This window comes from Pan troglodytes, chromosome 20, assembly GCF_028858775.2.
Source record: "Pan troglodytes isolate AG18354 chromosome 20, NHGRI_mPanTro3-v2.0_pri, whole genome shotgun sequence".
NCBI classification, from domain to species: domain Eukaryota; kingdom Metazoa; phylum Chordata; class Mammalia; order Primates; family Hominidae; genus Pan; species Pan troglodytes.
Window position 1 is genome coordinate 50,020,199 of NC_072418.2, and position 27,958 is coordinate 50,048,156.

The window sequence follows — 27,958 nt, forward strand, 5'->3', positions numbered from 1 at the left end:
CAGGCTGGTCTCGAGCTCCTGACCTTAGGTGATCCGCCAGCCTCGGCCTCCCAAAGTGCTGGGATTACAGGCATGGGCCACTGCGCCGGCAGAGATGTGTTCTAAGAGGCCAGTCAGGGCTACCGTGTCTCTGGTGCTCAAGCCTCCTCCACCTTCCTCCCAAAGGACACAGGTTCAAGGTTCAGAGGTGTGGCAGTGGCAAGGACTGCAGTCACACTTTGTCAGGTGATGGGGCTGGGAGAATGGGGGAGCACTGCTGTGGGGTGTGGCAGCCAGCTGTCAGTGACCATGGCCCAGGTGAAAGAGAAGCTGTTCCCTTCTCCCCCCATAGCTGACCAGGAAGTGACCTTTCGGGCACGCTGGCCTTCTCCCTGCCTCACACCAGCCTGGTACCACCCCAACCACAGCCCAGCGGGTGATCTCTCCGGTCTCCTGTGCCATGCACATGCAGAGCCTGGCCCTTCTTTGTACACTTATCCCAACCCTAAGTGACCAAACTTGAGGTTCTGTGAGACCAGGCCACCGGGGTTGGCCCGGGTGGCTCCGATGCCCCAGAGGAGAAACTGTAAGGGCAGGGCTCACCTCGGCCGCGGCTGCTGCCCTCCTTGGCACGCCGGTACTGGTTCAGCTCTTTGGTGAAGTCGTCATAGTCCTCCTTGCCCATGTCCTCCTCCTCGTCGCCCTCATATTCTCCATACTGCTCATTCTCGTAGTCCTCGTACATGCCATAACTCTTGCTGTCCATCTTGGAGTATGCCTTCTTGGGCAGGGGCGTGGCATGCGATGGGGGGTACTGCTGGTGGGACTGCGTCCCAGAGATGGGGAAAAGAGGTGAGCCGGATCCCACAGCCACGGGTGCAGACTACCAAGATACCCAGGGTTCCCTAAACGAACATGTCTGTCTGGGTGTCACTACTGTCCCAGGGTTGCACTGCTGGTCTCCAGCCCCTCTGGGGACTGGTTCTGGTACCAGTGGGAGTAGCAGCGGGCCCAAGTGTTTCTGTTCTTCATAAAGGGCCAGAACTAGAAAGAAAACGAACCACAGACCCCCGATCCCTGATGAACAAAGGGGAGAAGAAGGAAGCATTTCCCAAGGATGCAGAGCAAGCGCACGTGGAGGGGCCTGGGAAGCAGGCAGGGGCTGCTTGGTCACAATTTTCCTAGGGCCCTGGAATTCAATAAATGGCCTGCTTGGCAGCCAGGCTGGACAGCCATCTCAAATGATGCTTTCCAAAGTGTGGTAATGCCAAGTGGTACTAGAAGAAGTTAAAGATACTCATAAAAACGGAAGCAACCAAGACATCCTTCAACAGGTAAATGGATAACAAACTGGTATATCCAGACAATGGAGTAACGATGAATATGTAACAATAAAGTGTGTATTGGGCAAAACCCAGAGAACTACACAACCCTAAGTAATAACAATGTATCAATACCGGCTCATCAATTCTAACAAAGTTACCACAACAATGCAAGACATTGGTAATGGGAAACTGGAGGCAGGGAAGGGGGCAGGCGGAGGGGAGAAGGGAACTCTACTACTACCTGCTCGATTTTGAATAAACTTAAAACAGCTCTAAAAAATAAAGTCAGGGGGCTGGGCGCGGTGGCTCATGCCTGTAATCCCAGCACTTTGGGAGGCCGAGGTGGGCAGATCACAAGGTCAGGAGATGCAGACGCGAAATGCGATCTCTACTAAAAATGCAAAAATGCAACAACAACAACAACAACAAAATAGCCGAGTGTGGGGCAGGCACCTGTAATCCCAGCTACTTGAGAGGCTGAGGCAGGAGAATTGCTTGAACCCGCGAGGCAGAGGTTGTAGTGAGCAGAGACTGCACCATTGCACTCCAACCAGGGTGACACAGCAAAACAACAACTCAAAAAAATTAAAATAAAGTCCGGGCACAGTAGCTCACACCTGTAATCCCAGCACTGTGGGAGGCCCAGGCAGGCAGATCTCTTGAGGTCAGGAGTTCCAGACCAGCCTGGCCAACATGGTGAAACCCAGTCTCTACTAAAAATACAAAATGAATTAGCCGGGCATGGTGATGGGTGCCTCTAATCCCAGCTACTCGGGAGACTGAGGTGTGAGAATCACTTGAACTCGGGAGGCAGAGGATGCGGTGAGCCAAGATTGCGCCACTGCACTCCAGCCTGGGCGACAGAGCGAGACTCTGTCTCAAAAAATAATTAAAATTAAAATTAAAAAAAAAAAAAAGTTGGGCCAAGCGTGGTAGCTCACGCCTGTAATCCCAGCACTTTTGGAGGCAAAGGCAGGCAGATCACAAAGTCAGGAGTTCGAGACCAGCCTGGCCAACATAGTGAAACCCCGTCTCTACTAAAAATACAAAAAAAAAAAAAAAAATTTGCCAGGTGTGGTGGTGGGCGCCTGTAATCCCAGCTACTTGAGAGGCTGAGGCAGGAGAATCGCTTGAACCAGGGAGGCGGAGGTTGCAGTGAGCCATGATTGTGCCACTGCACTCCAGCTTGGGCGACAGAGCGAGACTCCATCTCTAAATAAATGAATGAATGAATGCATAAAAAAGTCGGCTGCGCATGGTGGCTCATGTCTGCAATCCCCGCACTTTGGGAGGCCGAGGTGGGCAGATCATTTGACCCCAGGAATTTGAGACCAGCCTGGGCAACATTTTGAAACCCCATCTCTACCAAAAGTACAAAAATTAGCCTTGGTGTTACGGCCCATGGTTCCAGCTACTTAGGAGGCTGAGGCAGGAAGATCACCTGAGCCCAGGGAGCTCGAGGCTGCAGTGAGGTGAGATCACACCACTGCACTCCAGCCTGGGCAACAGAGTGAGATCCCATCTCAATAAACAAACAAACAAACAATAAAGCCCACTAATTTTAAAAAATCCGTATTATAGAAAAACAGGACAATGCAAAATACAGCTAGACACACAGACACACATACAAGTACTTTAGCAGATCTTTAAAATGCCTCCAGCTCTAGTTCATAAAAAGCACGCAATGTTCCCTCCATTTCTGCCTCCCTCAGGTTTGAAGGCCAAACCTACACCAGTAGATCAATCTCAGCTATGGTATTGGACAATGAATCATTTGTTGTGATGGATGATGCTGGGTCATGGGATACCTGGGACAGCTTTAAAGACCTACTAACTTTAAAACATTTCTCAACCAGCCGGGCACGGTGGCTCTCGCCTGTAATCCTAGCACTGTGGGAGGCCAAGGCGGGCGGGTCACCTGAGGTCAGGAGTTCGAGGCCAGCCTGGCCAACATCGTGAAACCCTGTCTCTACTAAAAATACAAAAATCAGCCGGGCAAGGTGGCACATGCCTGTAATCCCAGCTACTCGGGAGGCTGAGACAGGAGAATCGCTTGAACCCGAGAGGTGGAAGTTGCAGTGAACCAAGATCGCCCCACTGCACTCCAGCCTAGGCAACAGAGCAAGACTCCGTCTCAATAAATAAATAAATAAATAAATAAATAAACAAACAAGACAAAACATTTCTCATCCAAACCTGGACACCCACGTGCCAACGAATACTGGGTAAAGTAATCATAAGATGATTTGCGACCAGGCGCGGTGGCTCACACCTGTAATCCCAGCACTTTGAGAGGCTGAGGCAGGCGGATCATGAGGTCAGGAGATGGAGACCATCCTGGCTAAGATGGTGAAATCCTGTCTCTACTAAAAACACAAAAACTTGGCCGGGAGTGGTGGCGGGTGCCTGTAGTCCCAGCTACTCAGGATGCTGAAGCAAAAGAATGGTGCGAACCCAGGAGACAGAGCTTGCAGTGAGCTGAGATTGCACCACTGTACTCCAGCCTGGGCGACAGAGTGAGACTCCGCCTCAAAAAAAAAAAAAAAAAAAAAAAAATGATTTGCTTTTCTCTTATGGGATTTTCTGGGGGAAGAAATGGTATACAAACTGAACAAATAATTTAAATTGCTGCTTGAAATGAGAGCGACAGTGGCCGAGTATCTAACCTCTGCCTGCTGGCTACTTGAGAACATTTCATTCTCTTGCCAATTTCCCAAAAAGGTCATTTGTGAACAGTGGAAGCCAGTCAGCCGTGACGTGGACCAGTCAGCATCTTTCTCTGAGACATACAGGGCCTTGCTAAGGCCGCATGGAGGAGGCTCGAGAACATGCCTCATGGAGGTCAGCTAGGGCCTGGGTTCAAATCCCAGCTCCTCTACTTCAGAGCTGGGCAACCCTGTTGAAATTTTCTTTTCCTTTTGAGACAGGATCTTGCTCTGTCACCCAGGCTAGAGTACAGTGGCTGATCATAGCTCACTGCAACCTTAAACTTCTGGGCTCAAGGGATCTTCTCACCTCTGCCTCCTGAGTAGCTGGAACTACAGGCATGCCTGGTTAATTTTTTTATTTTTTGTGGGGTCTCACTTGGTTGTCTAGGCTGCCTTGTTGAAACTGTCTAAGTTTCAGTTTCCTCACTCATAAAATGGGGATTAAATTAATACCTGATGGCCCAGGACTGAAACTCACAAAAAATGCCCAGAACACAGCAAGTGCTCAAGAAACACAAGCAGTTGAACTCCTCCCAGCCCCAGAGCTCAGCAGTGCACGCCAGTCACTCACCGGCGCATATGGGGGGCTGTACTCTCTGTACTTGCGGTGCCCTTTCTCACTGGGGCTGAAATCCGAGTCATCTGAGAAGTCAGAGAAGTCATCGCTAGAAGAAGCATGGCGCTGTAATGACAGGGGAAGGAGACTCAGCAACCCTGCCGCAGGCAGGCCACTCGGGCGCAGTCAGCCTCAGGACAAACTATGCTGGCATGTGCCGCAGGGCTCTGCGCTTCACCTGAAACACCTCACCTGGGGCACTTAGTGGCAACGGAGCATAAGCTACCAACTCTTTTAAAAAAGGTCTTTATCCAATTTGAGATAAGCAAAGGCATTAAGAGTGCCCTCTGGGGTGGACAGCAAAAGCTCAGCCCCTGGGGCTCTCAGCCAGGCCCAATGCCAGGCAGTGGCAGTCCCAGGGGATCTCCGACCTACTTTGTGCTTGGATTTCCTCCTCTTCTTCGACCTCCTTTTCTCTTTCTCCCGCTCTTTCTTCCGTTTCCGCTTCAGTCTCCTGTGGGACTTCTCCTCGTCCGAATCACTGTGATGCTTCTCCCCCTTTTCTTTCCGGCTTCTCTCAGGCCCTCCGGAGGTGTCCTGGGTCTCCTCTGCCCCATCATCTTCCAATTCGCCTTCTTCCAACTCTCCATCTTCCCTACAAACAAACCCCAATCCCACCATGAACACAGGGTTTGAGAGGAGACCTCCTAGGGCTCTGGGCTGGCCAAGGCTGACAGGAACCGAAGGCCTGACTGCTGTGAGCGAAGTGAGACCCTGGGAGGACATGGGGGCCATGGCCTCTTGTTCCATCCCTTATCCTCCCCCCCAGAAAGAACTGTGCTTGCTCCAGTCTAACCTGGCTGGGGGAGGGGTAGGAGTTTAAGGGCATTACCACTAACACTGGGACACATCTACGCCAGATTTCCCAACAGAACTAGTGTTCTTAGAAGAAGAAACCGACAAGGTGCTGTGGTCACATAAGCAGGAAGAGCCCCATCTTGGGGATTCATAATGCTTAACGCTGCACAACTTCCAGGAAGCCCCATAGTCCAGAAACCCACACAGCTCTGCTGTGAAGCACTTGGGGCACTTCTAAACCTTGCTTGACCACAGAAGTATCTCTCCCAGGGAGCACAGACTCGCATTCCCTCTCTCCCAGGCCCAGGATTGCCTGCTGGGCCCCGGGCCCCAGCGAGCTGGGCGTCAGTGCCACCTGAGGCTGAGGGCGGTGGCTGTGCACCGTGGAGAGGGCCTTGGTTCTGAACCAGGGGTGGCCCCAAGCTACCTGAGACCCACCCACAGGCAGGCCTGGGCTGTGGCCTGAGAACCCTCCAAGTACTTTATTACAAAAGCCCCATGAGAACCGCTGGAAACAGGCTCAGAGTCCCAGGTCACCAGGTCGGACCCACCCTCGTCAGTCCCACACCTCTAGGCTGCAGGCAAGCAAACACTGAGCAGCTGGAGGAGGGGGGACGGATCCCAGGCCCCTCCTGAGGGCCTCACATGATACCGGCCCTGCTTTCTCTCCCTCCTCTGACTCACCTCCAGATAGTGGAACCCCTTCTGGCTCCCCATCCTACACTCTTCCAATTCCCCCGTGTCACCCCAATCTCCAGGACTTTAAAAGTGCTCTCCAAACATGACAGACACTGCCCAGTGGACATTCTGCATATGTAAATATCTATGGGGTGGGGTAGGAGTGAGGAAGAAATTGGGTTCAGGAGGGGGAGGCTGGAAAAAGAATCCAGTTTTTGAGCCAAACCCACAGACACAGTGTTCACAAGTACAGGAGTTGGTAAAGGAAAAAAACAATTTTTTTGAATAATTTTAAAAAGCTCCCAAAGTTCCCCATGAATGACCACAAAAAGGCTTGCGTGAGAGCATCCAACTCCTTCCGTCTCAATTAACTAGGACACAAAGAGAAGTGATGTAAGGAGGAAACATCATGAGCCCAGGCCCCAAAAGGTTAGCCACAAATGGAGCTATCTCTGCGGAAAGGCCCGCAGCTGCCAAAGCAGGAGCCAATGTATTAGGCGTGCTTGCCTGAAGGTTCCAGGGCATGTGGCAGACTCCTCCTCCCAGGACCCTCCACTGTCCTTTCACTTATGTCCCTCCCTTTGTCTGCCTCGGGGCTGCTACCCAAACATCAAGGAGCGCCTCAAGAGCAGCTTTTTCTATGAACTCTCACTCCCAGTTCAAAGGGGATGGCTTCTATTTCAAACCCAAGTGGCCCAGCCCCACAGATACCCCTGGGCAGAGGTCAAGGGCAACTCTCAAAACAGAATGCAGGACACAAAACTCTTTCTGCTGCTTCAAAGTCAACAACACAGGTGACCTGACCCATGTGCACCTTGTGTTGCTTCCCCGACTAGCAAACTTGGAATGGGGCGGGGGCGCAGGCTGCAGTCCTGACAAGGGAGGTGCCTTCCCGCTGGGGTGCGGCCCACAGAAACCAGGCGTGGAGCAAAGTCCTCACTGGACACCTCACCCACACCGAAAGGGCCACATGACTGGGAAAACTGGTTTTGTCCCAAGGGAGAAGCTGTTACTCAGTGACATGGCAAACTTCCCGCCGCCAGGAGCTGTGCAGACACTGGGAGGTGGCACCCTGATGGGAATACTGGGGGCGGGCCAGGGCCACACCTCAAGAGAAAGGGAGAGACGGACAGACTGAGCAGGAGAAGGCCCGGGACAGACTGGAGGTGTACATGCTGGGGTTCCATAAAGAAAAGCTAAGAACAACATTACTCTCGATACTTAAGTCTAGAAGGGATAAAGCTGAGAGGGACATGATCACCACCCAGGCCACTAATATTTTAAATGCCATATCTGTGCCAGGTTGCTTGACTACCTCCTTTTCTGCACTGACAAGAAACTTGGTCCACAAGGCAGGTGCCTGATCATCAGGGCTGGGTCAGCTGAGCCGGAGTGGGTGGCAGCCTCAGCACGCCCTCCCTTATGTCCAACACCGCGGCACAGCAGGCGACAGTCTTGCCCAGGGTCAGCTGAGGCCTCCTTCCCTGTCCTGATGCCACTCGCTGGCTCGGACGAAGGTACAGGCTACTCTACATCTAACACCTGTGGGCAGAGGACAAAAGACCATTCAAGAACTCCAAGAGCCTTAACCATCATCCAGAATGATTCTAGAAAGGAATCACCAAGGTAGAGAAGTGCAGCATTCAAATCCACCCTACAAAGACCTGAGCCAAAGAGGGATTCTGCACATTATCGATATTAACAGCTCCAGGCACATCTGGGCTCAAAGAGAATCAACCATACAACTTTTCACAAAACAGGCAGTGACTACCTGAAATTTTGTTTCCCTAAAGTTGAGAGAGGCAGAGAAATACATAGGATTTTTTTTGCTGTCGTTAAACTGCTGCCGGTTGATGAAGGGGCACTGAGACAGCAACAATAAACAGATCGCTGCATTCTCAGGGCCATCTGGCCATGTCATGCCCTCAAGCCCCTCCGAGCCCTGGGCTAACCTCTGTCCACAGTCACCTCAAGGGGTCCCCCCTCACGACACCCAAGATGCCCTCCTAGCTAAACGTCCTGCGTGAACACGAGGTCTTGACTATATTCTTCAGACTCTGTTCAACAGAAAGCAAAAAGAAAGGAAGTCGAGCCAAATGGGAATCCCGTGGGCCACCGGCGCGACGGCACAAAGGCGGTCTCGACAAAACAGCAACCAGGTTTCAGCGATGCCACTTAACAGACTGCCGGCAAAATCCGTGTCAGAGTGGGATTAAATGCCGAGGGAACATGCTTAATAGACCTCGACATAATCCCCCAAGAAAAGTGGGGGAAGCCCCACCTCGCTAATCATTTCAATCTAGACCTGCCAAACTCTCTTGAGACAAGCAAGCAGGAGAAAAGCCTGCCGCGGCGGCCTGTGCAGGGAGCACTCTATTCCCAGAGCCTGGATTGGCAACGCCTGACATGGCTGCACTCGGTCCGCTGCCCAGAGCCCTCGGGAACAAGAAAGCAACCACCCTGGGAGACCGACTTGGAACTGGCCCCCATGAGGAAATGGGAAGAGGCCAACGCCTTGCCTTGAGCCAGTCCTGCCCCGTACCTCCCGGACAAAGCTCCCGGGTATTTCGGTTCCCATTTTCAGCACTGGCTGCTCCTCCCCCTGGGCCAAAGAACAGATCTGGATGCCCACTCTAAGGAACAGGCCAACTCCACAGGGCCCACAAGGATGCTGGGTTCAGCACACACCACGGACTTGGCAAAAACAGTGCTTGGTAAAGACATTTCATGTTCAGACCGGGTGTGGTGGCTCATGCCTGTAATCCTAGCACTTCGGGAGGCCAAAGCAGGCGGATCACTTGAGGTCAGGAGTTCGGGACCAGCCTGGCCAACACGGCAAAACCTTGTCTCTACCAGTAATACAAAAATTAGCTGGGCGCGATGGTGGGTGCCTGAAATTCCAGCTACTCAGGAGGCTGAGGCACAAGAACTTGAACCTGGGAGGCAGAGATTGCAGTAAGCCAAGATTGTGCCATTGCACTCCAGCTTGCGAGACAGAGTGAAACTGTGTCTCAAAAAAAAAAACAAAAAAACTAATCCCAGCACTTTGGGAGGCCAAGGCAGGCAGATCACCTGAGGTCAGGAGTTTGAGACTAGCCTTGCCAACATGGCGAAACTCCGTCTCTACTAAGAATGCAAAAATTAGACCAGTGAAGTGGTGGGTGCCTGTAGCCCCAGCTACTCAGGAGGCTGAGGTAGGAGAATCGCTTGAATCTGGGAGGCAGAGATTGCAGTGAGCCAAGATCGCGCCACTGCACTTCAGTCCGGGTGACAGAGCTAGAGACTCGGTTTCAAAAAACAAAACAAAACAAAAGATATTTCATGTCCAAAGTAGACATGATATTTCAAAGGAGATATTTCATGCTGCCTCATCCAGCAGCCTACAGATTCTGGCCTCATGCTCCTTTCTGCAGACCAAGTAACTCAACCAGCTCCACCTCTTCTCTGGAGTATGCTCTTAGTCTGTAACCTGAGCCTTGCTTTTCTGATCTACTGAATGGGATAACAGCAGCACCTATCTCAAGGGCTGTGAAGGTTAAATGAAGTAATAGGGATAAAGCCCTTGACACGAGGAACAGGCACAAAGGAAGAAGCAGCTGTTGGTTTTAAAAACCAGCTAGCATGAGGGCATCTCTCCACGGAAAGCCCTAACTGGCTGGAATGCTAACTGGGAAGCATGTTCTCTATAAGAAAGCTACAGCCAGGGCCGGGCGCGGTGGCTCACGCCTGTAATCCCAGCACTTTGGGAGGCCGAGGTGGGCGGATCACCTGAGGTCGGGAGTTCAAGACCAGCCTGACCAACATGGAGAAACCCCATATCTACTCAAAATACAAAATTAGTCGGGCATGGAAGAACACGCCTGTAAACCCAGCTACTCGGGAGGCTGAGGCAGGAGAATCACTTGAACCTGGGAGGCGGAGGTTGCAGTGAGCCAAGATCACGCCACTACACTCCAGCCTGGGCAACAAGAGTGAAACTCCGTCTCAAAAAGAAAAAAAGAAAAAAAGAAAGCTGCAGCCAGCTCTCCCTGACGGACACTGCTGACTGCTGGTCAACAAGTTCTTTCTACTTGGTCACAATCACACATGCACTGTTCTCCCAAGCCATCCTGCTGACAAAACTGACAAAAGCAACATCTCCCCTTCCTCAGCTCTAATCTAGGCAGTACCAGAAGCCACCAAGTGGCTAATCAAGACAAAAAGGCGTAGGGAGAGCTGAGCCCCGGGAAGGAACAAAGGCTTCTTACAGAAATGAAGCTTGGCAACATGGCAGCTCTCTAGACAAGAGGGTTGGACGAAAGCTGAAAGGGGCCCAGGGTTTATGGATCAACCTGGTTTACAAGAGTTAAAAAAAAAAAAAAAAAGGCAAAGTACAACACAAAAGATGGAAACTCATGGGAACAGCGGCTGTTACCTTAAGATCATGAGAGCCCTTGATAAGAGGCGGCTAGGTTAATGTGAAGGTCAGGGTTATGATCGTTAACTGCCCAGACTCTCAACAAATTGCCTGGGTAGGCTCTGAATGACCCATTAACTAGGGACAAAATTACAAAAATTACAAGGAGGCGCCGCCTCTTCAAATATTTAACAACCAGCCTAAATGCAGAAGTCCAGGATCCCCAAGTCCGATTCTGCGGACTAGTCGTTTACTAGGATTGAAGGCGCAGGGCTTTTGCTTCAGGAATTCAGCTCAGGGCTCATGCCTAAGAAAGGCCCGAGACCATCCCTTGAGTTAGGACGTAATGAAGCAGCCATAGGGGAAACCTCACTGAGGGATTTTCAGAGCCAGGAAATTCTTGAAATAAACCTCTGGGTCTTGCACATGCTTTTCAGTGTCCTTACTACCTAGGTTCATCAACCAGAAACCAAGAACAAATGTGCTCTGTGTCTCTTTTTCTTCAGCATTCTCAGGTGTCATCATAGCCTGCTCTGTGATGTCATGCCATTTCCATGGTAACGTGCCTACGCCACGGCAACCACCCAAGTGAGGCACAAAACTGGCAAAGAGAAGTCCAGGCACCAGCATCTGTACCCTGTACCCCACACTCTCACTTCAACATAAGACAGTCTACCCACTGCTGGCATCTAGACACGAAGACACCTACTGGTGGATGTGACAATAGGAGAAATTGGAGCCATCTGAACCCAGCCTGGGTATTTGAGATATTAATTGTTAATCTTGTTAGAAATGAGTTTTGTAGTAAGGTTTTTTGTTTTGTTTTATTGTCTTTTCTTTTGAGGTGGGGGTCTTACTCTGTCACCCAGGCTGGAGTGCAGTGGCGTGATTTCGGCTCACTGCAACCTTCGCCTCCTGGGTTCAAATGATTCTCATTCCTCAGCCTCCTGAGTAGCTGGGATTACTGACACCTGCCACCGCGTCCAGATAATTTTTGTATTTTTAGTAGAAACAGGGTTTCGCCATGTTGGCCAGGCTGGTCTCGAACTCCTGACCTCAGGTGATCCGCCTGCCTCAGCCTCCCAAAGTGCTGGGATTACAGGTGTGAGCCAACACGCGCGGCCTGTAGTTATGTTTTTAAATAATCATAAAGTTAGAGATTCATACTGAAGAATCTACAGGTATAGGCCAGACACAGTGGCTCATGCCTGTAATCCCAGCATTTTGGGAAGCCAACGGAGGCGGATCACTTGAGCCCTGGAATTTGAGACCAGCCTGGGCAACATGAGGAAACCCCATCTCTACAATAAATACAAAACTTAGCCTGGCAGCATGCGCTTGTAGTCCCAGCTACTCAAGAGGCTAAGGCGAGAGGATCGATTCAGCCAGGAGGTCGAGGCTGCAGTGAGCTATGATTGCACCACTGCCCTCCAGCCTGGGCAACAGAGTGAGACCCTGTCAGACTGCTTGAGCCCAGGAGTTAGAGACCAGCCTGGGCAACACAGTGAGACCCCGTCTCTACAAATAATTTAAAGACAGGGTCTCTCTATGTTGCCCAGGCTGGTCTTGAACTCTTGGACTAAAGCCTGCCTTGGCCTTCTCCTGCCTTGGCCTCCCAAAGTTCTGGGATTAGAGGCATGAGCCATTGCACCCAGCCTCTATAAATAACTAAAAAAAAATTTTTTTCCATAATAAAAAGTTAAGAAAGAAAAAAGTTCTGGCCAGGTACGGTGGCTCATGCCAGTAATCCCAGCACTTTGGGAGGCTGAGGCGGGCGGATCACTAGATCAGGAGTTCGAGACCAGCCTGACCAACGTGGAGAAACCCCATCTCTACTAAAAATACAAAAATTAGCTGGGCGTGGTGGCACACGACTGTAATCCCAGCTACTCAGGAGGCTGAGGCAGGAGAATCACTTGAACCCGGGGAGGCAGAGGTTGCAATGAGCGATCGCACCACTGCACTCCAGCCTGGGCAACAGAGCAAGACTCTGTCTCGAAAAAAAAAAAAAATTAGCCGGGCATGGTGGCACACGCCTGTAGTCCCAGCTACTTGGGAGACTGAGGCAGGAGAATTGCTTGAACCCATGAGGTGGAGGTTGCAGTAAGCTGAGACCATGCCATTGCACTCCAGCCTGGGTGACAGATTGAGACTTCGTCTCAAAAAAAAAAAGAAAAAGAAAACAAGAACTTCCAAGTGGGACAACTCAGCAATGTGAGGAGAGGCTGCAAGGTCCCCAAGCAGTTATTTAATAATTTCCCAGCAGAGAGCTGGAATCTGGGCTTGCAGGCCTCCACACTCCTCACCAAGGCCTAAACAGGCTCAGAGACAAGAAGGAATTTGCCCATGGGGTCACAGCAGGAAGAAGCAGAACTAGAAACTAAGTCCAGTACTTTTGGATGCAAAGACCAGCTCTTAACCTCTACAAATTATTTGACAACTACAAATTATGTCAAAAAGAGTAATTTGCTAAACAGGTCAACTGACAAAACAACGCCCACCCTGAAATGTATAATCGAGTAGGGAAAAATAAGATATACATACATAAAACAGACTTCATGAATCAGTATTCCAAGAAATGCCAGAATGAGGTACCAAGACTTTGGGCAAATTCCTTAAACACTCTGCACTCCAGTCTCCATAACTGTGCAGCACAGGCAACCATGGAGTCCCCAGGATGGTGTCATGGGAGAATCCCATGAGGCTATGTAACGCAAGCACTTAGCAGGAACCTTGCCCAGAATAAATGCTTAGGAGTAAAACCTACCCAAACACAAAGACACAAGGCCGACACAGTCCTTCCAATATCAAATGAAGGAAATGGTAGCATTTCAAAAATCTAACCAAAGACATCTGGATAGAGAATAAGGGCTCATGGAAAGACCGAAGGAATTCTGGCAAAAAAAAAAAAAAACAAAAACAAAAACATAGGACTCATCCCAACACAAAGAGAAAGCAATACAAATCCCAGGGAGTGAAATTCCAAAGTCCCCTAACATGAAAGGAATGCCTTCGCCCCCAAGTGTGCAGTGTCCACTCTGGGGTTTGTCCAAGCATGCAAACCACTTAGGCAGAACATTTCTGTAAAGCTTCAAACAGGCTGACCGTGAAAAAACCCAGCCTGCTAAAAGGAAGCTTGTGGAGACAAAGATGCCATTTTTTTTGCCTGAGTATCTATTCTTCCACTCCCACGAGCTCTGAAAATTTGCATTCTTGAGCAAAGGTATCTATCCCTCAGATCCAAGTTACTCCTGGCAGATGAACCTCTGGAATTTGCTTCTCAGCAATGAAGAGTTTTCTAACCACCTTCTCATGCCAACTAAGCTTCAGATGGTCTAAAGCTGCAAAGATCATGGTTTTCATCAGAGGACCGATTTCTATCACTCCAGAGGAGAAAGTCTAATAATTTAACTTATGAACTAAGACTTCTCCTTGTTTATAATTATTTATTTATTTCTACACAGGGTCTTGCTCTGTCACCCAGGCTGGAGTGCAGTGGTGTGATCATTGGTTCAATGCAGCCTTAATCTCCTGGGCTCAAGCAATCTTCCCACCTCAGCCTCCCAAGTAGATGGGACTACAAGCATGCACCACCATGCCCAGCTAATTTTTGTATTTTTTGTAGAGACAGGGTTTCAGGCCGGGCACAGTGGCTCATGCCTGTAATCTCATTACTTTGGGAGGACAAGGCAGGCAGATCACTTGAGATCAGGAGTTCGAGACCAGCCTGGCCAACATGGTAAAACCCCGTCTCCACTAAAAATATAAAAATTAGCCCGTTGGCCGGGCACAGTGGCTCATGCCTGTAATCCCAGCACTTTGGGAGGACGAGGCGGGCGGATCACGAGGTCAGGAGATTGAGACCATCTGGGCTAACATGGTGAAACCCCGTCTCTACTAAAAAAAAAAAAAAAAAAAAAAACTACAAAAAAATAAGCCAGGCGTGGTGGCAGGCGCCTGTAGTCCCAGCTACTCGGGAGGCTGAGGCAGGAGAATGGCATGAACCCGGGAGGCAGAGCTTGCAGTGAGCTGAAATCGTGCCACTGCACTCCGGCCTGGGTGAAAGAGCGAGACTCCGTCTTAAAAAATTTGTAAAAATAAAAATAAACAAATAAATAAGAGATCTGGGCCTAAGATTCTTGAGATTTGTTCATATACCACCTAAAGAATTTCTTGGCCAGGCGCAGTGGCTCACGCCTGTAATCCCAGCACTTTGGGAGGCCAAGACGGGTGGATCACCTGAGGTCAGGAGTTCAAGACCAGCCTGGCCAACATGGTAAAACCCCATCTCTACTAAAAACACAAAAATTAGCTGGGTGTGGTGGCACACACCTGTAATCCCAACTACTCAGGAGGCTGAGGCAGAAGAATCGCTTGAACCCAGGAGGCAGAGGTTGCAGTGAGCTGAGATCATGCCATTGCACTCCAGCCTACGTGACAGAGTAAGACTCTGTCTAAAATAATAATAATAATAATTTCTTAAGAAGAACTGATACAACCTATTCGTTAATTTCTAGTCACCTGTGGGTTCCTTAAGGGCAGACAAGAATGAGGTTCACAGTAACCCCACATTTCCAAGGGCCCAGCACAGGACCAGGTACAGATTGGGTACGTGCTCAGTGCATATTCTATATGAAGTATCAATCTCAGCTCTCATACCCTTTTGGTCAATTTCATCAATAGAAACAGTAACTAATTTCCAAGAAAACTTTTTCAGCAACCTGTATCACTTAAAACTTTGACACAAACTCATTCAAGTGTTTATCAAGGGTTTCCAAATAAGCTTGAAAGTGATGGATGCACAGACTGAACAGAGGAGACAGGCCCTGCCTCGGATGCAGCCCACCCGTGTGGCCCACAAGCTTCAGTTAATGTGACTGCTCTCGTTCCCCGTGGAGTGGCAGGGCCTGCCTGGAATCCCAAGGAAACCTAAGCCCTGGTGTCTGTTAGGAAAATGAGGAGGGCAATAATCCAAGCCACCTGCAACAGACTTTTGGCCAAGTGACACTAGCGTCTGGGCCCAGCTCCCTCGGTTAGGCCATAGCAGGCATGTAATGGCCATGATCCACTTCCACACGGGACCTCAAGAAGTCTCCAGTTACTTCTAATGAATGAAAATCCCTTCCATTTAAGAGGGTTTAAAAGCCTAGGCTTGGGCCTCTACATTCACTGAAAGGAGTGGAACGCAGGGAGAATGGAGCCACAGTGGACTGAGGAAACAGTTAACACCCCCACCCTCTCGAGGGCCAACTTTAAATGGAATATCTATATTCCCTCCTCATTCCTTCCCACCACAAAAAAAATGACAATGGCTGCTGTGCAGGTATACCAGACAGTGCATACCATATCACGTGGTGGGCAACTTTCTACTCAACTCTGCTGCTGTAACGTAGAAGCAGCCACTGATGATATAAATGAATGAGTATGGCTGTGTGCCAATAAACTTTACCTACTGGCCAGGCGCGGTGGCTCATACCTGTAATCCTATCACTTTGGGAGGCCAAGGAGGGTGGATCACTTGAGGTCACGAGTTCAAGACCAGCCTGGCCAACACGGTGAAACCCCATCTCTACTAAAAACACAGAAATTAGCTGAGCATGTGGTGTGCGCCTGTAATCCCAGCTACTCAGGAGGCTGAAGCAGGAGAATCCCTTGAACCAGGAGGCAGAGGTTGCAGTGAGCCGAGATTGTGCCACCGCACTCCAGCCTGGGTGACAGAGCAAGACTCTGTCTCAAAACAACACAAAACAACAAAAAAACACTTTACCTACAAAAACAGGCTGGGTGGGCTGGCTTTGGCCCGAGAATCATAGTTTGCCGACCCCTAGCCTGGATGCAACGGCTTTCACACTTTTTGACACTGACCCCCATCTGCTTCTTTGCATTTCTCCCAAACAGAAGTTTCCAGAAGCCACATTTAAATGCATTCTGCTTTTTCTCTCCTCTTCCATTTCCTTGGTTTTCCAATGCAAAAGAAAAAGATCAATAATTGGACTTCATATCCCACTAGTGGCTATACCCCACAGTCTGAAAAATACCACACCAGATCCACCACAGTATAATGGTATGTATAGAGATGGGGTCTGAGTACCAGCCACCCGGGTTCTAACTCTGCCTGCAGCACACACTTGCTTTGTGACCTGGGACAAGTGACTTCACCTCTCTGTTTTGGTTTCTCCTCAAACAGCAGAGGTAAAGGTTAAATGAGCTAATGCATGAGAAGCACTCAGAAGGGCTCTGGCAGATAATCTTTGACCTTCAGGTCAATTGTGCACAAATGGCACTGTTGCCCCTTCGGAAAGACAAAGACACTGACTTAGGAGATGAACTCAAGAATCACATCCAGTTTGCCTAACTCCCCCAACCATAGCTGTCCACCACCCATCACTCTCAGCACAGGGCCAATCCCGTGTGGAGAGAACATGGCAGCACCCAGGCAGACATGGTGGCTTATACCTGTAATCCCAGCACTTTGGGAGGCTGAGGTGGAGGATCATTGAAGCCAAGAGTTCGAGGCTGCAGTGAGCTATTAATACTATGAGGTGCCACTACACTCCAGCCTGGGCGACAGAGCAAAACCCTGTCTCAATAAAAGAGAAAAAACAAAGCTTTTGGCTCTGGAGTTCACTCTGTCCTTTCTGGGACAACTGACAGGCATGACCAGGAACCTGATGGGCCTGCCTGTGATCTAGCCACTGAGCCTAACCTTCAAATTAATTAAGGCATCTGCTTTGCAAGTGCATATTAGTGAGCTGCAAGCAGCAGCAGCAACCCTTTATCGTGGCCAGAAACTGTAGAAGGTAGGCCAGACACAGAGGAAGGGAATACGAAGCCTGGTAAAGGCAGTAACAACCCTAGCCCGACTCTAAATAAAGTCTTCCTGATAGAAGGGTTCTTTGCACACTCAGAAAACTCTTGGGCTCCAAGAAAAGCCGGGGAGGAACTCAGTTACTGAATGAACAAAACCTTATCTGACTCAGCCAGATCCCAAAGGAGTGAAGAATCCTGGAGCTGGATGAGACCTTGTTCATTCCCCTCTGGAGAGAGTAAAGGACTTGCGTGGGGAAACTGACTAGTTTGCAGTGGTGTGAGATTCTAGATCCCTGGCTCCCCAGTTCTCAGAAGCCCTACTGAGACTACAGCACTGACTCGGACTCTAATTGCAAAAGATGAACACAGGAGGTACAGTCAGCATTAAGCTCCAGACAGTATGACCATTTGAGCATCCATAAAAAGACATTGAGCAAGCAAGAAATGTCTTAAGATGGCTTCCACTTAGTGTCAACCCCAATTGGCTCCCTGCAATTAAATAAGCTGACCAGAACCCTAAGAGATGAAAGATAAATGCACTTCCTTCAAAAATAGATGTTATTCTTACTTCTGTTTATACACCAACTGTAAAAGTTCTGTTTCAAATTCTTCTCTAGTAGGGAAAACAGGAAGATTCACTGAATGCTGGCATTGTGTGGGTGTCCCCAAATGCACTCATTTGACCACAAGGACCCTGAGAAGTGGGCATTTTATACTCGATGCCTACTGCACACTGCCGGGGAGAAGCCAGGCCTGAACAGTTTTATCTGGCTCCAAAGTCCACAGTCTTCCTCCACATCCTGTTGCCACCTCCGACATTCAAAAAGATGTCACCACTTGCCTGACAAACAGGGCACTGAGTCACCTATTCACACAGATGCGAAATGGCAAAAAAAATACACGAGAAAGATCCTTTATGCAGACCAGTTTGGCCAGAAGCAGCAAACTATGCTCTCAGCAAATAATCCTGCGTTCTGTTAAGAAAAAAAAAAAAAAAAAGTAACAGGACACAACTAAATCTAGCACCAACCAAGAGGCCGTATCTTCATTTTTGTCAACAACTACTAAGAGTCACCCCAATGGGTGATGTGCCAGAAATCTATTTAAAATAAACTGCCTATCTCACCTCATTACATCACCAGTGAAACTGTACACAATGTCTTCAAAACTGCATCTGCATTAACTCCTAAAAGCAAAAGCGTCCTGCAGCAAAGACAAGGCCAAGAAACTGGGAGTCAAACCCATGAAGTTTGGCTCCCCCTAATCAATCTCATTTTTACTTTAACTTATCCCCATGAACTTGACATGCCACCCAGACAAACTGGCAGCTTTTCCATCCTATTAGGTTTTAATTATGAAACTGGCTTCAAACCATGTTATTCGGAGAGGAGTCCCTCCACCAATGAGGCTGCTCCTACAGTCTCTGATCTGCTGAATAAATACCAATTGCCAGAAATCTCAGGAGTCATCCTTTTTTCTTAGCTGTGCTGCCAAGGCACAGGTTAAGCGCCTGGCTCAATTCAGCTACTTTGCTTGCTATTCGCTCTGTCACTCAACTCTCGGTGTGAATCGGACCCAGTTGCTCTGGCACTAGAATTACTGTTCGTGGGGACCAAAATTAAGTTCTCTAGAATCTGGTTTGACTTGATAGCTATCCACAGAGACTTGGAAATAGTTTCATTAGCAATTTTCACCAGAGGTATTTACTGTAACTGGATCTGACCTCTATGGAGAGATGTTTCTAGAGGCCCGATAGCCATAAAAATGTAACAAAAGGAAGTGAAGGACCCTCAGACAGCCATTTCTCTCCCATCAGGGAAGAAGGTAAAAGATCTAAGAGCAAGAAGCAGAGGTGTAGGCACCGTCAAATAAATTACTAACCAGGCCCAATATGAAATTGCTCTACATTCAACTGTATGGAAACTCAAGAGTCAAAACCGTTCATCTTTAACTTGCCAGGCAGTTGAACAGCCAGGTCCACAGGTACAAAACAATTCTCCCCTGGGATCAGCCTTCCTGGCTGTGGAAAAACCACAGCAGTGGCTTACTAAAATAGCTGGCTCTACTTAGAGAAAACTATGGCTTATAAAGAAATCAAAAATTTAAACCTTCAGAGCAGAGCAAAATTGTACCTGGGGGAGAGGACAAGCCATGAATTAGTCATTTTGGGGAACCGCATTTTTTTCTTTTAAAGAGCAAATTTGAGGGGAATTAAAAAAATAAAGGGGTTTTATGACGAGAACATCCATATTTCCATGGTCACAACGGACTTTTTTTCTACTAGGAGACTTTGATTTGCTTTCAAGTTAAATCTCTCACCCAGAGAAAATAAAAATGTAAAAGTTTGTAAGTGTATAATAAGATTGGTTATTAAATCAGGGATTCTGAGTGACACCCTTTTCTTTTTTTTTGCAACATCCATTAATTTGATTTTTAACTAATACTGGTACATCAGTCTGGGGGGAAAAAAGGCAGTACTGTGACATTTCAAAAACAAAGATTACCAAAATACAGTTTTTGACTTAATTACTGGGGCTTCTAGGTCTTAATGGATGAGATTTGAGAATGGAAAACAATAAACCCTTGTGTTGACATGCCTGTGAGCTTTTTAAATGTTTGGGGAAATAGTTTCAAATTCACTGAACATTGCTTAAAAAATTCACTTACAAAAGAAATCTCATTTCCTTAACGTTTCTTTTTAAAAGTCAATTTAAATAAGCAACTTAGTAGCCTTTGGAACTTGGGTCATCAGTCATCCAGTTTCTGTTCTCAGCTCCTGGAGAAAGAATTTTACAAAGGATGGGAAACTTCAAATAAGTGCAATTCATTTTGGGCTGACCCAGTGCCCTGGATAATGTGTTTTGTTCGGTTCGTGCTTCAGACATTTTTTGCAGGATATCGTAGTTTGGAGATTTCTTCCTCCCATAACTGATTTTACATACCTAGGATCACCACTCTACGGCAGTTGTGAACATATTAAGAGGAAGAAAACAAGTGGCCTACTGAATTGCAGTTTCCTCATCTACATGTGCGTGACCTTTTTTCCTTGTAAGAAGGAAAAAAACAAAACGGTTCTTTTGGAGAGGGCCAGGGTTCTCTAAGTATGTCAGGGATCAAAAGTGGGAAACAGGGAAAATGCAACTTCAACGTGTTTTGTCTTTTAACGGAACTTATGCTTGTAAAACACATCAGAAGTACAGTGTTTGGTTCTGCAAGTCATTTCTGTTGCTGTTTTTTCCTTGTTACGTGTAGGCCGGGGGGACTGGGGGCTGGAGGAGGTGTTCCCTCCAACATGACTGGGCGTGTAACACGTTTGCATCAACTTTTCACAGTCAGACATGTGCTTTCGAACAAAGGAGCAGTGGAGACGGGCAGAGATGGGGGCTTGACACAGTTTACAGATTTTGTGCTTCAACAGTACTTTACAAATGACTTGCTCAATTTTAACGTCCATCACCACAAGAGACATTGGAGTAAAATGAGAAAATTGGAGCTACTTGAACCAATCTTTTTTGGGGAGTGGGGGGGAGGGGAACCATTAATTTGAATACCTGTATCATAAATCAAATCCAGTAAGCTTGTCTCCTACAAATGGACTTGAAGTATCCACTTTCTTCAAAGATGAAGGCTGGAGACAAAGCAATGGATTGAAATGGAAAGAAGGATGCCAAGGGTCTGAAAACATACGGGCCTTTTACATCGATTTTTGTCATGTTACAGTAACACACTTTTTTTTCTGAGAAAACTGTGTACGTCAAATTTTAAAAATTAAACATTGAAAGGATGTGCAAGTCTAAAAGGGCTCAACAGGGTTAGAATCCTGATTCGAACATATCAATTCACTCTCAAGCATCACTTTGGTCTAAAGGCGAGGAGGAAGGCAGGCAGGAAAGGGAGAAAAAGAGGGAGATCATTGAATTACTCAATAAAAGAGGCTACTTACCATCCCAACCCATTGTAAGACATACACTTCTGACATAAGAGAACTCCTTAGAGGTCGAATAAAGCGTGTAAGCACCTTTGAGTAATGCACCTGCCCCCGGAGAGGGGGCCCGGAAGCCCAACGAGGGCTTAGCGAACAGACCTTTGCTAATCTGTTTATTTCCTTGAACTGGAGTCGGGCTGCGATGGGCTGCGATTCCCAGGACGATACATTTAATTAGAACAAAACAGAAAAAAAAATGTTGTAAAAGCTCACCAAACTGCTGCACTTGTGTCTCTGAATGTGGGTGGCATTTCTTTTAAAAGGCAAAGTATGGTCTGTGAAGGAGAAAGGGGAAAGGGGAGGTGGGAGTGGGGAGAAGGGGTCGTACGTAGAGCCTGGCAAGGGAAGCCCTGGCTGAGACCCCCGGCTAAGGGAGGGTCCTCAGCGGCTCCCCAGCCAGGGCTGCGACGGAGTAGCCATCTGTCCAGAGCGTTCTCTTCCCCTCTCCACCCCCACTCCCTCCAAGACTCGCTTTCCTGCCGGCTGAAACCCACCGTCCGTGTCCAAACCTACTCTCCAGCCGCCTCTTCTCTCGCCCCACCAGGAAACAGTGGGCGAACCCTGCACCCCAACTCCTTCTGCTCGAGCAGGGGAAGGAAACGGGGCCCCAACCTCGCCCTGAAACGCGCCGGGCTGACCCCATTATCACCCGCCAGCCAGAGAAGGGCGTGGGGGGCCCGCGTTTCGCACTTAATAAAGAGAAGGGGGCGCTTCCTTTAACGCCCTGCCAAAGCACAAGGAAATCTCCTTTTCTCTCCCGGAAGAGACGGTGCCCCATTTTACCCCGACAGAGGGGGGAACCCCAGGAGAAAGCGCGGGACCAACTTCCTCTCCCTACAAGGCAGGGAAACCAAACCTTACCCCCGCAAAACAAGGCTGAGAATCCTCCCTCACGTCACCTACCTACGAAAAGCGAGAGGACCCCTGCCCTTTAGCAAAAACACGGGGAAGAGTCTTCTCTAAAAAAATAGGCAGGAGTTTTCATCAAAAGGGCTGGAGATGCATCTCCCCCCTCCCCAATTCGGCCTTCTAGGGGATAGCTAAAAAACACCCCCCGCCAAAAAATACAAGTGCTAAGAGCACCCACCCAAATGACCCCCAATTACAAGGATGGAGAAGGGACCTGAATGAACCCCCACCTTCTGCCTCCTAAGCTAAAGTACCTATCATCCAAGTAGGACAGGGTGTGCCTCCCCCAGGAGAAAGGATACTGCCGGGGGCTGGGAGACCCCCAACCCCAAACCCTTAAGAGCGGGGCTGTTGTTCGAGATCCCCCCAAAAAGGGCCCGGAGCCCCTCCCCCATCCCCTTCCCCGAAGCCAGGCGACGGGCAAGCGGGCCCGTAGCTGCCAGCTCCGGGCGCAGGGGCAGCCAGGACCCCCGTGGGTCTCCGCAGCACCCCCCACGGCGCCCCCTCCCCAGGACAGGCGGACGGGCGCGGGGGGTCCGAGGGGCGCCTCCTCACCTTCCCCTCAGCATGGCGCCCAAAAAAGACAGAGCGAGAGCGAGGGAGAGCGGGCGAGCGCCGCGAGGGGGGGGAAACGCATGAGGCCGGGAGAGAAAGCAAGCGAGAAAGAGCGAGCGAGCAAGCGATCGAGAGACACCCACCGACCCCGCCCTTCCTCCTCCTCCTCCTCCTCCTCCTCCGCGGCCCGGCCCAACATGGCGGCCGCCCCCCTTCCTCCTCCTCCTCTTCCTCCCCCCGGGGACGCAGCCCCGGCCCAACCGGGGGCCTGACCTGTCGTCAGGGAGCGGGAGGCGGTGGTGGAGGAGGTGCGGGGTGGCCGGGCGGGCGTCGGGGGAACACGGAGGAGGCGAAGGCGTTGATGGCGGCGGCGGCGATGGCGGCGGCGGCGACTCTGATGGCGGCGGCGGGGGGGTCCCGGGCGCGGCCTCCATAGTTCCTTTGGGGGGGAGGGGATGTTAATGCACGAAAAAGGACTGCTTGGGCGTGGCGGGATGGGCACACTTAAGCTCGGAGGGCTCCTGATGGGAATGGGGTATATATTTTTTCGGTTTCGGAATCACCTCTGCGCTGACCTCCGCGTAGGCCGCACGGCCTAGGCCTCGGAGGGCCGCTCGCCGCCTGCTTTCTCCGCAGCCCACCCTTGCGGTCACTCGCTCACTGGCGCGGGGCCCTCATAGGGGCGAGAGCCCCCCCCCCCCCACGCACCCCCGCGGGCCCGGGGGGCGGAAGACCCGGGAGACACGGACACTGGTGGGTGGTTGGGTGTAATTAGCGCGGGCCGCGCGCGATGGAGCAAGCGAAGGGTAAGGGGAGAAGAGGAGAGCGAGCGAGGGGGGTGGGGGTGTTAAAAAGAAAAAAAGGATTTGAGGGAGAGAGGGAACGGGCCGCGGAGACGGGCCGACTGTCTCCCTTGTCTGCCCGTCCTGGGTGCCCCGGCTGCCCGGCCCCCGCCGCAATCAGGAATTGACACAAAATGGCGGCTCGGCCCGAACCAGCCTAGAGGCTGAGGCGGGAGGAAGGGTGAGATGGGAGGGGGAACTGAGAGGCGGAGGCGGAGGCCGTGTCACGTGCAGGAGAGGGGTAGAGACCGCTTGCCCGAAGGCCGGCGGAAAGAGCCGAAGGCAAAGGGCGAGGCCGAGGGGAGGCGGAAATAGCCGAAAGGAGCTGAGCAGGAGAGAGGAGGCGACAGGGGAGAGCCAGAAAGAGCTGAAGGTGGTGATATGGGTGGGGCTAGAGAGAGCATGAGAAACCTAGGGGAGCCATAAATAGCCTAAGCCGATCGGGACCGGGGAAGGAGGAGAAACTGAGACGGTCCGGAAAGAGCCGAAAGCGGTGTCCGGGTGGGTGGCAGGAGGTGGAAACAGCCGAAAGAAAAGCAGCCAGGGTAATGCGATTAAGAGAATGAGCTGAACGGGCGGGGCTGAAGGGGCGATTAATTAAGAGAATAAACGACTTTCAGGAATTCGCAGGAGAGCAAGAGGGAAAAACCGAAAATTGCTAGTTTGAAGGAAGGCGGGAAGAGCCAATAGTTTTAGGTGGGAGAATGGGAGGGAAGGAATTCAGGCTACGGAGAGGGAAAGAAAAAAATAACCGAAAGCTGGAGGCCAGGTGCCGAGAGTCGGAGGTTTCCGGAGAAGCGATGAAGCCCAGCCAGCCCGGAGGTGACGTCACTCGACAACTCAGTCGATGATGTCATCATTGGATGCGAGAGGGGCGGGGCTTGGTAGTCCCTCAGGGGAGTTTAAGGACCTGGGGTGTAGGACCCATGGAAGGCTCTCAAATAGCAGAGCTAGAAACACTGGCCGGTGTCGTAGACTGTGTACAAACAAAATCTTTTGACCCTCATAACCGTCCTAACATAAGCTGCTGCTATTCCCATTTGCAGACTGAAGTTCGGTGTTTTAAGTAATCGGTTCACGGTCATAGGATTAGTTCTAAAAAGCACAGCAAGATTTTTTTTTTAAGAGACAGAGTCTTGCTCTGTCGCCCAGACTGCAGTGCTGTGACACGATCATACCTCACTGTAACCTCGAATCCAGGGATCTTCCTTAAATACTTGTTAGCTCTTTCTACAGTGCCAGTCCCTGTGATGGACCATGGGAACAGTTTCTGTCTTCATGGAACTTAACCGATAATGCCCCAAGGGAGAGAAACAGAGTTAAAGAATAAAGGGGGTGGGTGGAGTGTTAGAGGAGAGTCTTGTAATTGTTCTTTTAGGCTGGTACATGAAAAAGAAGAGATGGTTCCAGGCAGAAGAAATACCTTATTTCAGGCGGGGCGATGTTGCTCACGCCTGTAATCCTAGCACTTTGGGATGCCGGGGCGGGCGGATCGCTTGAGCTCGGGTTGGAGACCAGCCTGACGAACATGGTAAAACCCCTTCTCTACTAAAAATACAAAAATTAGCAGGACATGATGGCTCACACCTGTAGTCCCAGCTGCTCGGGATGTTGAAGAGGGAGAATCGCCCGATCCCGGGAGGTCGTGAGGCTGCAGTGAGCCGAGATTATGCCACTGCACTCCAGCCTGGGCAACAGAGTGAGACCCTTGTCTCAAAAAAAAAGAAAAGAAATACCTTATTTCAGGCCCTGACAAAGCAAAGACCACTTAGATTCCAGGAAGAGAGAAAAACCGTGTCAACAGTGATAAATCTGGAGACAGAGGCACCATGTGACTTCCTGGTATATTGATCCTTTTTTTTTTTTTTTTGAGGCAGAGTCTGTCTCCTCGCTCTGTCGCCCAGGCTGGAGTGCAGTGGCGCGGATCTCGGCTCACTGCAAGCTCCGCCTCCCGGGTTCACGCCATTCTCCTGCCTCAGCCTCCCAAGTAGCTGGGAATACAGGCGCCCGCCACCACGCCCAGCTGATTTTTTGTATTTTTAGTAGAGACGGCGTTTCACCGCGTTAGCCAGCATGGTCTTGATCTCCTGACCTCGTGATCCGCCCGCCTCGGCCTCCCAAAGTGCTGGGATTACGGGCGTCAGCCACCGCACCCAGCGGATCCTACTGTTTTTTAAATGTTCCAGCTGGCAGCGGGGCGTGGTGGCACACACCCATAATCCCAACACTTTGGGAGGCCGAGGCTGGCGGATCACTTGAGGTCAGGAGTTTGAGATCAGCCTGGCCAACGTGACGAAACCCCGTCTCTACTAAAAATACAAAAAATTAGCCAGGCATGGTGTGGCGCGCCTGTAATCCCAGCTACTTGGGAGACTGAGGCAGAAGAATCGCTTGAACCTAGGGGGTGGAGGTTGCAGTGAGCCAAGATGGCACCACTGAACTCCAGCCTGGATGACAGAGCAAGACTCCGTCTCAAAAAAAAAAAAAAAAAAAAAAAAAAAATTAGCCAAGCGTGGTGGCCGCCACCTGTAATCACCAGTTACTCGGGAAGCTGAGGGGAGAATCGCTTGAATCCCGGAGGCAGAGGTTGCAGTGAGCTAAGATCATGCACTCCAGCCTGAGTGACAGAAAGACTTTAATTAAATTAAATGTTGCAGCCGGCACAGTGGCTCATGCCTATAATTCTAGCACAGGAGGATTGCTTGAGCCCAGAGGTTCAAGACCAGCCTGGGCAACATCGTGAGACCCCAGTTTCTTCAAAAAGTCAAAACATGGCCGGGCGCAGTGGCTCACGCCTGTAATCCCAGCACTTTGGGAGGCCAAGGCAGGCAGATCACGAGGACAGCAGATCGAGACCATCCTGGCTAACCCAGTGAAACCCCGTCTCTACTAAAAATACAAAAAATGAGCCGGGCATAGTGGCGGGCGCCTGTAGTCCCAGCTACTCGGGAGGCTGAGACAGGAGAATGGTTTGAACCCGGGAGGTGGAGCTTGCAGATAGCCCCACTGCACTCCAGCCTGGGCAACAAAGCGAGACTCCGTCTCAAAAAAAAAAAAAAAAAAAAAAGAAGTCAAAACATTAGCCCGGCTTCATGCTATGCGCCTGTGGCCCCAGCTACTTGGGAGGCTGAGGCAGGAGAATCACTGGAGCCCAGGAGGTTGAAGCTACAGTGATCTATAATCATGCCACTGTACTCCAGTGGAGACTTTGTCTCAAAAAAAATAAATAAATAAAAATAAAAATAAGGCCAGGCACAGTGGCTCACGCCTGTGATCCCAGCACTTTGAGAACTCTAGGCAGGTGGATCACGAGGTCAGGAGCAGCCTGGCCAACGTGGTGAAACCCTGTCTCTACTAAAAATACAAAAAAAATTAGCCGGGTGTGGTGGCAGTTGCTTGTAGTCTCAGCTACTCAGGAGGCTGAGGCAGGAGAATCGCTTGAACCCAGGAGACAGAGGTTGCAGGGAGCCGAGATCACACCACTACACTAGAGCCTGGGTGACACAGCGAGAAGAAAATTCCTGACAAAATGCTTAAAATAAATTATCAGTGGATGAAACTTGTTTTGAGAAGCTGGTGCTCCCCCCACCATCCCACCTGGTACCCCAGTTGCCAGCCAAGAATTGTGTTACCTTTACCCTGACTATCGTCTTTCTGGATCCAGTCTCAGATCTAATGGTTAGATAATGATTCTCTTCTCCTATAAAATGTCCCTATTAGAGTGAATCTTAATTGGCCAACAAGAGACCTTTTTTCCTTGCATGTAAGATTGTAATAAAATGTTCACTCATGCTCATAGCTATGTTGTCCAAAAAGTTTTCTTTAACACACCAAGAACTAATACTGCAGGTTTGTAGGAATGGAAAGGAAGGACACCAAAGTAGCTCACTATGTTCGATTGTGGATGGTGCCATTCCTTCCTTTACACCTTGATTTTTGGACCTCATGTATTCTGGGTTATGGACAAAATCACTGATTGAGAACATAGACCACATCTAAGAGGACAGCCATTGTCTTTTCAAGGTATGGTCCTGAAGGGGCCCCATCTCTGTAGTTTCAATGGGGCCATTCTACAATTCTAGATGGCCATCTGCTTTTAAGTAATGGGGAAAACAAAAATCCCACCAAGCAGGAATTCCCTGTACTTCTTCAGTGTCATGATGGAACATTGTGGAACATTGTCTGCCAAGCCCTTCTGACACTTCATCTGACTTTTTAATTTTTATTTATTTATTTATTTATTTTTATTTTTTTGAGACAGAGCCTCGTACTGTCACACGGGCTGGAGAGCAGTGGCACAATCTCGGCTCACTGCAACCTCTGCCTCCAGGGTTCAAGTGATTCTTCTGCCTCAGTC

The 27,958-nt window shown here is 49.8% G+C and overlaps 1 protein-coding gene across 7 annotated transcripts in view; it reads right to left on the minus strand.

Moving 5' to 3' along the window:
* Positions 1 to 24,405, minus strand: part of ZC3H4 (zinc finger CCCH-type containing 4) — a 49,559-nt gene extending 25,154 nt beyond the window's left edge. The window contains exons 1-5 of one of the 7 annotated variants that reach the window (XM_063801956.1): positions 24,354 to 24,405; positions 23,033 to 23,198; positions 5,004 to 5,223; positions 4,584 to 4,694; positions 583 to 805 (exon numbers count right to left, since the gene is read on the minus strand). In XM_063801956.1, the coding sequence (XP_063658026.1) occupies positions 583 to 805; positions 4,584 to 4,694; positions 5,004 to 5,223; positions 23,033 to 23,193 (715 nt within the window). In that variant the 5' untranslated portion in view covers positions 23,194 to 23,198; positions 24,354 to 24,405. Of the gene's footprint in view, positions 1 to 582; positions 806 to 4,583; positions 4,695 to 5,003; positions 5,224 to 21,253; positions 21,322 to 21,508; positions 21,571 to 22,759; positions 22,900 to 23,032; positions 23,199 to 23,322; positions 23,773 to 24,353 lie in introns of those variants that run through there. The other 6 variants (XM_009435891.5, XM_063801958.1, XM_063801957.1 and 3 more) reach the window with 6 other exon arrangements.
* Positions 24,406 to 27,958: the final 3,553 nt, after the last annotated feature.